This window comes from Papaver somniferum, chromosome 3, assembly GCF_003573695.1.
Source record: "Papaver somniferum cultivar HN1 chromosome 3, ASM357369v1, whole genome shotgun sequence".
NCBI classification, from domain to species: Eukaryota; Viridiplantae; Streptophyta; class Magnoliopsida; order Ranunculales; family Papaveraceae; genus Papaver; species Papaver somniferum.
This window is the reverse complement of record NC_039360.1, coordinates 71666250-71679867: the sequence shown is the minus strand read 5'-3', so window position 1 is coordinate 71679867 and position 13618 is coordinate 71666250. Positions and strand designations below refer to the sequence as shown.

The 13618-nt window shown below is 36.5% G+C and overlaps 2 protein-coding genes across 4 annotated transcripts; one reads left to right on the top strand and one right to left on the bottom strand.

Annotated features, from left to right (window-relative positions):
* The first annotated feature begins 329 nt into the window (after positions 1–329).
* Positions 330–2179, top strand: LOC113356464 (F-box/kelch-repeat protein At3g23880-like). Of its 3 annotated transcripts, XM_026599609.1 has the most exons (3): positions 330–464; positions 607–708; positions 1178–2179. In XM_026599609.1, exon 3 carries the CDS (start codon positions 1206–1208, stop codon positions 1866–1868), a length of 663 nt encoding a protein of 220 aa, XP_026455394.1. In that variant the 5' UTR covers positions 330–464; positions 607–708; positions 1178–1205; the 3' UTR covers positions 1869–2179. The 3 variants fall into 3 exon arrangements, with proteins under 3 accessions (XP_026455394.1, XP_026455392.1, XP_026455393.1); XM_026599607.1 differs by having other exon boundaries at positions 607–2179; XM_026599608.1 differs by lacking the exon at positions 330–464 and having other exon boundaries at positions 471–708.
* On the bottom strand, positions 2019–7907 carry LOC113356463 (TOM1-like protein 3). Its single transcript, XM_026599606.1, has 10 exons — positions 7760–7907; positions 7413–7531; positions 7247–7325; positions 6394–6492; positions 6189–6302; positions 5173–5318; positions 4569–4650; positions 3952–4037; positions 3664–3861; positions 2019–3005 (listed from the first exon to the last, which is right to left on the bottom strand). Exons 2-10 carry the CDS (start codon positions 7523–7525, stop codon positions 2330–2332), a joined length of 1593 nt encoding a protein of 530 aa, XP_026455391.1. The 5' UTR covers positions 7526–7531; positions 7760–7907; the 3' UTR covers positions 2019–2329.
* Between the last annotated feature and the right edge of the window lie 5711 nt (positions 7908–13618).

Genomic DNA, 13618 nt, shown 5'->3' with positions numbered 1-13618 from the left:
GAGTACCTTGCTAAACAAATATCTTTTACACGAAGCTTCTATTGTTCTTAATAAATTATGGAATCTCCTTGCGTCTTCTAACCCCACACTTAAACGATGATTAAGTAAGAATGTAATTAATTCATTGTTATCTATAGATGGTGAGGTTTGCTATCTCGGATTAAGTGCATTTTTTGTAGGAATGCAGAGTCTTATAAGAGGAACATATCATCAAAATATCATACTTCAATTCATCGTCGTTTGTATTTTGCAGAAAAAATGACGCAAATCTTATCCGACCTTGTCTATCAAAGAGAGTGTCCATGATCCTCCTCATTATGTGATTAGGGCTGTTATTGAAAAAGAACGCAAAGAAAAATGCGCATGTGACATGTTCGAATGATTCGTCATAAAGTATCGTGTCACTTCGCATTGCCATATACTTCTCATTTTTCAGATCTTTCTTAAAGTACTTTATCAATGAAGTAAGTATCAATTTCCCAATTTTATTTCATTTCATTATCAGATCAATCTTAGGAATTTATCGATTAATGGATGGAAATTCTGGGATTAATCCTAGTTTTCTAACAGAAGACTTGTTGATTGAAATTCTATTATGGCTACCAGTGGTCTCTCTTCTACGGTTCAAGGCTGTCTGCAGACGATGGCGCTCAATTATTGAAAGCTCGAATTTCATCCATCGACATGCCACTTTCCAGAACTCCACCAGTAAGTTTGGTAATTTCATTTTTCAATATCGTCCTGCAAATAATTTTGATTTGAACTACAAACCACACTTTTTTGTGCTATCCTCGTGTCGTGGTAGCGAAAAAGATTGTGGTCAATGGAGTTACAAAAACTTAGGTATGTCACCACATTTAAGTGATGATGAGGATGACTATCTAGATCCTTATGGTAGAACTCCTCCCGGAGCAAATATGGTGGGTTCTTGTCATGGCATCATTTGCATACATGATGCCGAACCCAGGAATATTATTCTTTGGAACCCTGCAACTAAGAAATCTCGATGTCTCCCTAAATCGTTACCGCTCCCACAAGAATTTGGTGTATTACAATCTGAGTTTGTTTTGTTTGGTTTCGATTGCAAAACGTGTGATTACAAAGTGTTGCAAATCACTTTCTTTAAAATCGGCAATGAGCTTAACATCATTCCTAAAAACAAGGTTCAAATATACAGCTTACGCTCAGATTCTTGGAGATGGTGTATGGATGCCAATTTCTACAGTCACACTCATAAAGACAATCCTGAAAATCAAGGTCGATATCTAAATGGCAGTTACTATTTTGTCGGAAAGAATTTTCGCGGAAATGAAATGATAGACGTGTTGCATTCGTATGTTCATCCGGAGAGAGTGATTTTTTCCTTCAATTTCAGCAGAGAAAGTTTCAGAGCGATACCTGTTCCAGACATAACCTTGTGGCCAGATGTGGTGGTACCTGCTCCCTACATAACCTCTCGGCTAGATGTCATAGGAGGTGACCAAGGAAAGATTGTTTACATTGCAGGATCATTAAACAGTACCAGTAAAGTATATGAAGTGTATGCTTTGAATGATTTCGACTACAGTTGCAGTGCCACAAATGTGGAGAATAACGAGTACTCATGGAGCAAACTGCACATGTTCACTGTAAATCATCCTTGTGGTTATAGCGGTTATGGTCCTAAGGCAATTACAAAAAATGGAATGTTTGGTTTTTTGTGTGGTTATAGCGGTGGTCTGGTGTTTATCAACCTTCTTACAGGAGAAATGAAGGATATTGAAGTTATTGATGCCTCTTTGGAATCGGAAGGTGTAGATGTTGTATCAAGAGCAGACATTTACCAGGAGAGCTTAGTCTCAATCGATAGTGCAGTGTTCAAAAGCTAGCTATTGGATCGTAATTCTGAAGCAATGGCTACTGCTTTGAGCTTTGTAAAATATTGTACTGTAACCTTCTTTGTTCTCCAAAAAATAAGGTAAATCATAAACACGAACAGTTAATTTGTCATCCTAGCTTTCCCTTCTATGGCCTGCTGGTGGTCCATAAACACAAACAATCAAATTAATTTGAACAGAACATTCAAATTTACATCCATTAGTATATACCCCTTTAAACCAACAAATTCATGAACGAATAAACACCTCACTCTTGCCACAAACTAGTTAATAGCAAATGCTATAAAACTCTAAAAAAAAAATCCCAGATCATACCAAGTTTTCAAGACTATATATACTTCAAACAAAAACACGCCGAAAGACCTCTCTCACATTTATTCAATAGCAAGTCCTGAAACTCAACTCCTAAACTGTATCACATAATATCATATTTGCACAGCCAACAAGAAAACCTAGTCAGTAGTACGATATGGAGACTTTTTCTTAGCAAAATCTAGCAGATCCTGGAATAGTTCATCCTCTGATTTGGAGCCTTGCTTTGTTGGTATTGATGAAGTACGACTGGTGCTGCCATTAAGAGAGAGATTTTGGGTCTTCCCGACTAGAGTGTCATCCAAGGATCCTCCTGAGCCACTGCTACCATGACTAGAATGCTGATGTTGTTCGAAAAATTGTTGTCTCTGATTATACTTAGATGGTGGAGGTGGTATGGTGACGACAGGCGACTGGACCTCCCAAGGAGCCGCAGGCATCTGTTGTTGTTCGGTGGAGTTTGCAGTTTGAGGGTGCACAGGTTCATCATATATTGGTTGCCCCGAAAAAAAAGATGAGGTTGGATTATCCCCATAAGAGGGGGATGGTGATGTGGAAGTTCGACTTGGCCTCAATGGGGAGCTGGTATCTCTGTGGTTTGAGGGTGGAGGAACTTCGGTGGCTGTTGGTTCCACCAATTCTGAAGATCTTTCTGATCCATAGACATCACCACTGAGATAGTCAATGGGGACTCTTCTATTGACAGGTCTCTTGGAAGAAGGAGGTGGGGGAAGAAATGGGCTAACATGGACTTCTGCTTTCTTGGAATTGGAAGACGACTTCCCTCCTGCCCCTTGCATATTATCTCTCGAAGACCTGCGATAAGAATGAGAATCAAACCTTATAACAACCTTCAAATAAAGAAAATTCTTACTAGAACCCATAGTTTTCATGAAAAGACACTAAGCAGAAAGTTCGAATAAAGAAAAATCCATACACCCACAGCCTTATTTTTCAAAGAGTCAGCCACCTAAGCATAAAATCCTATTGCGTATCACATATTCTCTTCAACCATGATTTTTAACCTAAGCACCCATATCAGATATGTGAATACAGATGTGTCAAAACTAAAGGGAAGAGTTACACATCGAGACGGATAAAGTTCACTTGGCATTAATATGATTATGAAACTTGATGATGAAATAACTTTTACAGTACAGATCGCTTTTGGTGGATTAATATTCTTACTTCTTATAATGTGGAAATCTTTAAAACAACATCAGCTGTTGACAATGACTCCAAAAAGATATACATTTATAGGTCATTTGGACTCAAAACAACATATACACCATAGAAAAATATATGGGGGGCCCTGCATAAGAACCCGTGAAAGCTTGGGGATAATGTTGGATGCTTGGAAGGCACTTGGTGTCTTAGAGGTTTACGCACAAAGATGAGCATGGCAAATGTACAATGCTTTACCAGAATATGATTGACAAAGAACAAACAGAACAAAAATAAATAAGAAAGTCACCTGTGAGCTAGCTGAGCGAAATCATCTTCTGACTCATCATCCTCGTGATTGACATTTACAAGAGGTGCAACAGAAGTCTCTGCTGTTTTTACTCCAGCAGGTGAACTACGGGTTCCGTTCACTATGTCATCATGTTGTTGAAGCACTCGCTGCAGGTCATCGTTCAGCGTTAAACCTTGACATAGAAGTTCCTCGTCTCTGTAAAAGAAGCAGCCCAACTGTTAGTTACAGATCTGAGCCGCTAAATGATGACAACCCTCTAAAGCAACAGTTCAAATATATTCTTACGAGGTATTGGTTATTAGAAGCATGACACGCTTTTGGTATGAACGGCATTGATCAACGAAATCAACAATCAGTTCTTGCTTTACACCCTGCCCAAAAGAAAAATAATCAGAATAAACCACCAAAATTGTGAGATATGATAGCACTATCACATTTAAGTTTACAGAAATCCACAATAACATGTCCTAGGTAGTCATGTTAAGACAAAAGAAAAGCAATTTCCACTGTAGATTCAGTCTGTATACAACTAAATCCTTATTGGCATGGATGTCAGTTATTGAGGAGAAAGAAACAGTACACCAAGCTTGCAATGCAACATCGAACAGAAGACATAAAAAAATTCTATCGACCGAAGGTTCTTATCTTAGCAATGATACACATAACAAACATGCAGACTTCTTTCAATGTTTTGAAATTTCATAATTTCTCTCAGAATATTCTTATTACTTCTTTCTCAGTTTTTATCTTTCTAATTATTCCGGAAAAAAACGTTGACTGGAAATTTTGTAAATAGCCACAACCACAAATCACACAATTTATCTACAGCTATGAGGTTTGAAAGATGTAATACAGTTGTCTAACTTCTTTTACACATATTAGACGAAAAATGAAACAAATACCTCAGGAGTCTGAGGGTCCAAGGCACCAAGCATTTCCATTAACACATCTGCTAAACCACGAGCATTTTGGATTTCTTCCAAGCTGCATTAAGCACAACAGTCAACAAACAATAATAATATCATTATCCGGAGATCAGCTAGAACATCTGCTAGACAGAAGCCCTCGTAGTTTTTTAACATCAATGATGAGTTAATCTCAACCCTAGAATAGAAATGAATGTATCTTCACACGATGCTCAAAATAAAGTTGCAGTGTATTTCGAGCCCAGGATTCCAGAGAGGGAACAACAGGGGGAAGCAATCTTTGAGAAATTAATATTCCTGAGCTGTTATGTTGCCTAGAACCTCTAGATTCTACCAGACTACCACAATTTCTTGAGACCATGGATTCCCATTTAACTCTGATTAGTCTTCCTTGTATTTGAAAGGACGCCAAACATGACGGATCTTGGGAGGGGATCCATAAGAATCCAAGATTAATTTAGAAGTCGCCAAACACGTACAATCACCCATCTCAAATACACCCTAAATAAAAGCATGTTCTATGCATCATCTGAGTACATTGCCGTCCATAGAATTCCAAAATATTAAGTATAATAACTACCTGAGACCAGAAGCATCAGTTGGAAGAGAGGCGTCAACAACTGGATCATTATATGTTGGGGTAGAATGAATTATTGGCTGAGTTGGGGGAGGTGTAAACAGGGGCACACTGTACTCTTCTCGAGGTGGGAAGTCTACTCCAGCTGACTGTCAATCATTATACAGTAACTAATTAAAATTTATTCAGTGAAGCATGTAGAATTCAGAACCAATCAGTTTAACAATTATCCATTTGAGTTCATACGGTGAAGCATGAAGCTGCTAGAAAGTCTCCAGTAGGCCTCGACAGAAACTTAAAGAATGATGCACCCGCATTAAGAGATATCTAATGTTGTTTTTCAACAAACACTACGAGCATAGAGAATTACATAGTATCCTAAAGAAACCAATAAGAACGAATCGATCTCTTGACTTATGATACAAACATGATATTTTGACATGTACTTTTGGAAATAATTGAAGTAGGAAAGTGGTGATGATTGAACAACCAAACTATAAAGAGGATAGTTTTAATTCTATTTCAACAAATCAATCTACTTCAGTAGCTAAATTTCTTAGTTAAAAGTCACAACTGCAGTTTTTTAAGAGAAGAAACAAGTGAATGCATATTTTTTTACAAAGTTTCTGGATGATTGCCTCGACTTATATTTTTTTTAGACAGGTAACTTTTTTACCCCATAAGCGGATGATATCATAGTAACAAGATTCATTCATGTAAGTTATTGTAAAGAGAAGAATAAGACAAATTGCAGTGTCAGATAAAGTTAATAGAGGCCATTGACATTGATAAACTCGAGTACATAAATATTCAAATACAGCGTTGGACAGGGGCTAGAGCTAGTGTTTCGAATTCGTCGTAAGAAACTATCTAAAAAGCAGTTATCCTATTCACAATAAGAAACTTTTACTCAGTCCAAAAAAGTAACTTCTCAGTCCATGAAGACAAACCAAGTATTTTAAAGGAAAAAACTTCCTAATATCAAGAACAAACAGAACAAAAAAATGTAAAATGAGCACCTTCAATTCATGATATGCAGCATAGTACTGAGGAAACCTTCCAGAAGGCCCTCCTAAAGCTTCCTGCCACGTATCTATGAGAACCAATATTTTCTCCCTCACATTCAAGTCTGGCTGCAAAATCGAAACTTGAGGAGATTGATACCAGCTAATCAAGATTGAAGCATGAAAATGACAAAATCAGAAGCTTGAAAACCTAGGATACCTTCTTCTTCACTATTTTGACCATATCATGTAAGATATCACGCTCAACGATCTGCTGAAACACGTGATCCCCGCAATTTTTACTAAGTGTTTCCAGTACCTGGTTCAAATTATGAAAATCATCAAGCTTCAATATTATAGTTTTTTCACCCAAAAGGGCATAAAATTCATACATTTATCATATTAGGCCTCTAAAGTACATGATGTGTGAAGACCTTAAAACAAACCAAGATCGACATTAAATGCAAAAAATTAAGCTTGCCTCTGGAATAGAGGGACACCTCCTCCTCCCCAGACAGTTCGGCACGGAGACATTACATGGGAAATACTAGATTTTTCATTTCCATTTCCAACTAAAATTTTCTACACATTATCATAATATATTAACCTCTCCAAGCCACATATCCAGACTGCAGAAGATGAATACAGATGGTTCCAACCAAAAAAGGAACGTAAATAAGTCTAAATAGAGAACAACAAACTGACAGCACTTTGTTCAGGTTAGACAGCAGTTTGTTCAGGTTACAAAGAAGAATGGTGATGGAAGGCAACCTTAAAGACGGCTAGGAGATGTTCAGGTTCAGTTCAAGAATAGTACAACAAGGACGTGGATGTATAATAGCCCTAGCTCAGACTCCTAATCTCCAAATTATGTACTAGGAACCTCAGCCGCAATATCAGAAGTATTTTATAGACAAATTAACGCATTCCTACCAAGTCTTGCTACCTTCACTATACCGAATATAGAAATTAAAATAAACATCATCAAGACAACATGCTACAGTCCCCTAAAGTAGACCAGAGAAAAGTTTAGATAAGACATCCACCAACAAGCAATTATTAGTCATACTCACAGTGAGAGACAGCACTTGTATCTGGGGATTTTTATTTCCAAGTCGCTTCTTAAGAACCTTCAACGCATCCTTTGCTTGACTGCAGAGTTTAAATTATCTGAGCTTCATAAATTGATTCAAATTTGATAATAGAATCATCAAAGGGGAAAGCAAAAAGGATGAATACCCAGGTTCTATGTTAAGAATATCGCATAACTCAATGTTAATTGCCCAATCAGGACCAATAAGCATATCACTGGTCGCCCTTTCAGCACATGCTGCTGCTGTATTAGCCATCATTAACCCCTAACCAAATCAAAATTAACAGCAAAACGGTCTGATTCAGTAAGCAAAAATAAAGGTATTCTGAAGAATCTGACTTTGATTTGACTAGCAAAATATATAAACCCTAAAAGTGCATCAAATTTGCCCAAATTCAGAGTCTAAAGTAAAAGAGATCATGATCAGAAAGCTGAATAAAACAGGAGAATCAACAAATAAGAAATTCTGGATATGAGTTTTGGCGGAGCTTACTAAGAGAGGTGGAGTTTGGTTTATGGCTGTTTGGTGAAATCTGGATTCGTTGGGGATCGGAAGAATGTATGATTAGAAAGAAGAGGTGTCAGTAGAGAAGGTGAGAGTTTTTAGACCCTTGAACAAGAGATGGAGAAAAGAAATTTCTACAAGAGGAGAATATTATATTTATTCCCTAATCCAAAACGTGCGGGTCACACAAGACAAGTTTTTCAAAAGTACCAAAAATACCCTTTCTGCAACTCCATGAACAAATCAAATTCAGTTTCTTTCTCTTTTTTTTCATCTCAGATTGTTTCTCTTTGGTTTTCTCTGCTCCTGCGTTTTGGTTCATCACAGTATCTGGTAGCGTCTTTCAATTAGGCTCATCACATCTATTATCTCGTAAATCGTCTGTGCTTCGAAATCAGATTCGAACAAGGTATTTATCTCGTAAATCATCTTCCTCTGCTGTTGTTCTTGGAATGTTGATGAATAATTAGGTTTATTCTGATCCGATTTCTATCAGAATAGTTGTCTATGATGTACATTGTTATCTTTCTTTTATGATTTCAGTTTTGTGATGATTTATATTGTTCAATTCAGTCTCCGTTCGATTTACATTGTGATTTTTGTGTGTTTCAATTAGGTATCTTAAAATCGAATTAGGTTAATCTCAGATTCGAACAATGTATGTTACTATAATCACCTTTTCTCTGCTGCTGTTCTGTTTTAGTTTCTTTGTAATCTGATATAGGTTTGTTTTACTGTATTTTTTGATATAGGTTTGTTTTGTTAGATAGATCGTGTAGTAATTTTGTATTCTCTTTTTGATATACCTGCAGTTCTTCTATTTATAGAAGATGAAACTCAAAACATATTGATATGTTGTAAAATATATTCTACATGTTACATACCAATACGTACTACATATAGCCTGCAAATATATCTTACTAAAATACAGTAGATGCCAATACATATCAATATGTATAACGTATAGGAATTCAGAGACTTAGTTATTTTACATGTTACATACCAATACGTACTACATATAGCCTGCGCTCTTAGTATGTATCGTGCAATACAGTAGATGCCAATACATATCAATATGTATAACTTATATCCATTCAGAGACTTAGTTAATTTTTGGATCATTTACAGGGTTAACATGTCTGACGTTGCTCCCAAACCAGACTTCTCCATCTATTCTCATGTATACCATAAGCAATATCATTTTGCATATGAGGTTACATCGTTTTCAACTTTAGAGGATTTGAAATTTTGCATCTGTAATATGTGGAGCTGGTTGACTCCATCGACTATTCTGGTTAACTATTTCCAGAATCAAGCGATAGTTCCTATTCTTGCCGATATAACACTCCAGGGCATCTCTGCATTACATTCTTCAAAGCAATCAGCTTTCTTTGATTTGCACGTGGATGTAATTTCAAATGGCGCGTCTAGGCGTATGGAAGTTGACAGTAATGCAGACTTAGTTGTCAGTGCAAAGAATAGTTATTTGAAAGAAGGTAAAGAAGCCCCAAGAGTGTTTTTTTCAGATGGTTGGGATAAGATTTTTGATGATACAGATCAATTATTCTATGGTGGTGTTGATGCCGTACGTATAGCATGCCAAAAATACTGCATGAGAACTGGATATGAGGTAGTTAAGAAGAAGAATGACCTTGAGAGATTCACCGCTGTATGTAGTGTGAAAGGTTGTTCATGGAAGCTTCACGCAACTGCCATTGGTAGTTTTATTGATGTTTTTAAGATAAAGGAATATGTGGGAAGGCACACCTGTGGCGGTGGTTATATGTTGAAGAATCCAAGAGTTACAAAAAAACTCATGAACAGTCTAATTCATGAGATGGTCAGGCACAACCCTCGCATAACACCAGCAGAGATCATAAATTATCTTAAAGTTGGTGGTGGCATTGAAATCCAGTATCACCACGCATATCATGCAATTGAGTTGTCGCATAAACAGATTTTTGGTAATGATGTGAAGTCGTACACTGATCTTGCTTGGTGGGTGAATGCTGTTAGGGAAACAAACCCTGGGTCATTTATTGATTTCGATTTCAATGATGCTACAAAAAGATTCAATAGACTTTTTGTTTGCTTTGGAGCTTGTATAGAGGGATATAAACTATGTCGTCCCATGATTTTCTGTGACTGTACATTTCTCACTGGAACTTTTAAAGGAGGTCTCATGGCAGCAACATGTCTTAATGGCAATCAAGGTAACTGGTTCTTTTTTTTTTGATATGTAGTGTCTGGTAGTTAGATCACTCATATTGACCTTACTTCACTATCTGACAATGAGTATTGACCATACTACATACTACATATTGACCTTACTGAGTATGAGATAAACCATACTGCATGTGAAAATGTAGTGTCAATCAGTTGCTTAACATGTTATTATGTAGTGTCAGGTTTTCACATATCAACAAAGAGGTAAACCAACTGCATATCAATATGTAGTGTCAATATTAGTTGCTTAACATAACTAGTAATTCCTTTTTGCAGGATTTTGTCCGCTTGCGTTTGCTTTAGTACCTGGTGAAGACAATATCAGCTGGGAATGGTTTTTCAAGAAACTGAAGGAGGCTTTGAATGATGATCGCCCAATCACTTTTATGACTGACCGAGGTGAAGGGTTGGTTAAATATATTCCCAAAGAGTTCCCTTATTCTCATCAAAGATATTGTTACTTCCATTTGGACAAAAACTTACCTATCGCAAAGTCTGACGAAAAGTATAAGGAAGTGACTAATGCTTTCCGAAAGGCGACATATGCTCTTTCTCCTGCAACATACGAGGAAGGTCTTCAAGAAATGGTTAATTTGGGAAGGCCTTGGGTTGCTGACTACTGCCGCAACATTCCAAAATAAAAGTGGTCCAGTGCTTTCTTCAAGGGCTTTAGTTATGGTTACACTTCATCTAGCGTTGCTGAATCGTTCAATAGCTGGATTAACAAAGAGAAGAAATTACCTGCGTGTGCGTTCGTTGACTCGATCAGGTTTGTATCAGTTTCCTTAGTCACAGTACAAGCTTATATTAGTTTTCTTTTTGTAACAGTATTAGCATATATGTTCTGTTAATCTACGTATATTTTTAGTATAACAGACTTTGCTATCCCCTTGTCGTGTAGGATACGTATGATGGAAATGATGTCAGAACGTCGTGAAGAGAGTCTCTTGATGGACCCAGAACTGCTAACCCCTACGTATCAAGCCTTGCTTGAACTACACATCCAAATTGGCCGTCCCTGGAAAGTTAGCCAGTCAGATTCTAATCGTTATGAAGTGCATTCTCCAAGGTTAGCGTTTACCCCTAATCTCTATCATATGAATGTTATTTACTTTCTCTTTCTTTTTTTTAAGTACCATGTTTCTGTGAGAACATATAAATATGTACTGTGTATATTAGGTGTACTGAAAAATAACACATGAATATGTACTGTGCAGATCTCATATGGTAGATCTAGAGAGAAAAACTTGTACTTTCCAACGATGGCGCGTTTATGGTTTTCCATGCTCGCACGCTACTGCAGCTATTACTAGATCTGGAGGAAGGATTCTTGATTACGTTGAAGATTATTTCAAAGTTACCACTTTTCGTAAGCTATATTCAATAGCTATTAGACCCGTTCCTAACCACGACAGGTATGTGTCTTTAATCAGTACATTTTCATATTTTGCATAACAATATGTAATGGTAGATACCACTTACACATGTAATAGCAATTGAAACTGTCAACATAAACCTACTTACATATGGATGTTACATACTGATATGTAATGGTAGATACCACTACATTTTTTTATATTTGTTTTTCAGGAACAATATACCGTGTACATATTCATATGTAGTTGTGGTTCATTCCATTTATATGATACTGTTTTTTTCTCACAGGCCCGATGAGTATCACGTAGATGATATCGTTCTCCCAGCAGAAGTAATTAGGTCTCCACCAGGCAGGAAAAAGGGGAAACGTTTTAAGTCTGCATTTGAGACTAGTAGAAAATCTGTCAAGTGTTCAAACTGTAATTTGAAGACTCATCACAACAAGGCAACATGCAATCTTATCCGACAGTATGAACTTTCTGAAGAATGATTTTGTGTCAGGTATGTATTTCAGTCAGATACATATTAATGTCTTAATTAAGTAAGTTTGATACAATACAATGTACTTTTAAGCAAGTAGTGTTCTGATTTCTCTTTTTCTTTTATTACGGGCTTGAACGTGCAGTAGAATGTTATATCGATGATGTTGCCAGATTCCTTTTCCACAATTCTTTCCTCTATCCCTTGTTCTATTCTACCGTTTTTCTTTTTGATTTTGTCAGTACCAACTGAATTTGGTTAATAAGTATTTCATTTAAAGTACATACATTACAAGTGTACTGAAAATACTGTTTTTGTTGTTTCTTAGAACATCTTTTGGTTTTTGAAACATTATAAGTCTATCAAAATGTAGTTATTGTAGTTATTTTCGAATAATGAAATATGTTTTTAAGTCTATCAAAATGTCAGTATCTATCACCAGTAGTGAAGTATTTACATACTGAAATTACATGTCAGTATTGTAGTGTTAGTATCTACCACTACATACTGATATGTAGTGGTTGTAGTGTAACCATACTAGATGTTTGTAACAAGAAAAAAATTAAACATGTACTGGTTTGTGGTTTAACCATCTTCCACTAAGATTATTTTAAAAACATCTTTTGGTTTTCCAGCTGATTCACCATCTTTTGAGGGGGCAGCGCCCCCTCATATCAACAACACAAAATCATGTTTAAGTAACACAATTGAAATATGACTACATTAAAGTTAAACCCAAATTCAAATTAAAAATCACTACATATTAGATATATGTTTTTGAACATTCTTGAACTCATGAAATGAAATGAAACCAAGAATAAAAAGAAAAGAAAATAGGTAAATAGTGATATGTACTGTCAGATTACTTTTAGCAAGTAAGACTATTTTTGTGTCATCTGCCAACTGATTTCTGGTGGAGATGCTTTCAGAAATTTGCATGCTAACGGGACCCTTTTGTTACAAATATCCGCTTGCACTTCCTCATCATCTCCCAAAGGCACTCCCACATATTTTCTTTTTGACATCATCTTCATAAAATGCATCACAAACAGTAGACAGTCTGGCGATCCCCCTTGTTGAGGTGTTTCACATTCATTCACTATTACATTCTTCATTGTTACTTTGTTCTTCTCCAGCAAGTACACGTTGATAGGTACGTACATGTAATCTGCCATTTTGCAGGCGTGTGGATAACAAATACCTCCCCATTCAGCCTTAGAAGAATTGTAGTGGTTGAACACCATTTTTTCGCAGTCATACTCAAGTAGCGTCCAATGAAGATTGTGGTGGCACATTGGTACAAGAATCTTCTTGATACTTTCATCCATCACCAATATTGGTTTGTAAACAGAATCATGTGCTGCTCCTTTGAGGTTATCCGGGAACTCGACATTGTACTGAAAACATGGATGTACGTGAAATAGTTTATATCTAATTTTGTTTTATGCAATATTGATATGTAGTGTACCTACCCCTACATACTTTTTTAATTTTTGAATATGTGCTGTAGTAAATATGCAGTGTAAGATAACAACTTACCCAAGCGGACGGATCCAGATGCAACACAGGCAAGTATTTCCTGTATACTTCGTGCATCGGTTGCTCATTCTGAAATTTGGTGTTAAGCTTGTATTGTGCGTATTTGAGAAGATCTTGTTCTAATAAATCGTTCTGCACCAAATCATCAACTGTAGTTCCACTTACACAAATACCACCTTCTCCCACTCTCCAAGCAATTGAGCTAGAAAATAAACGACGTAAAGG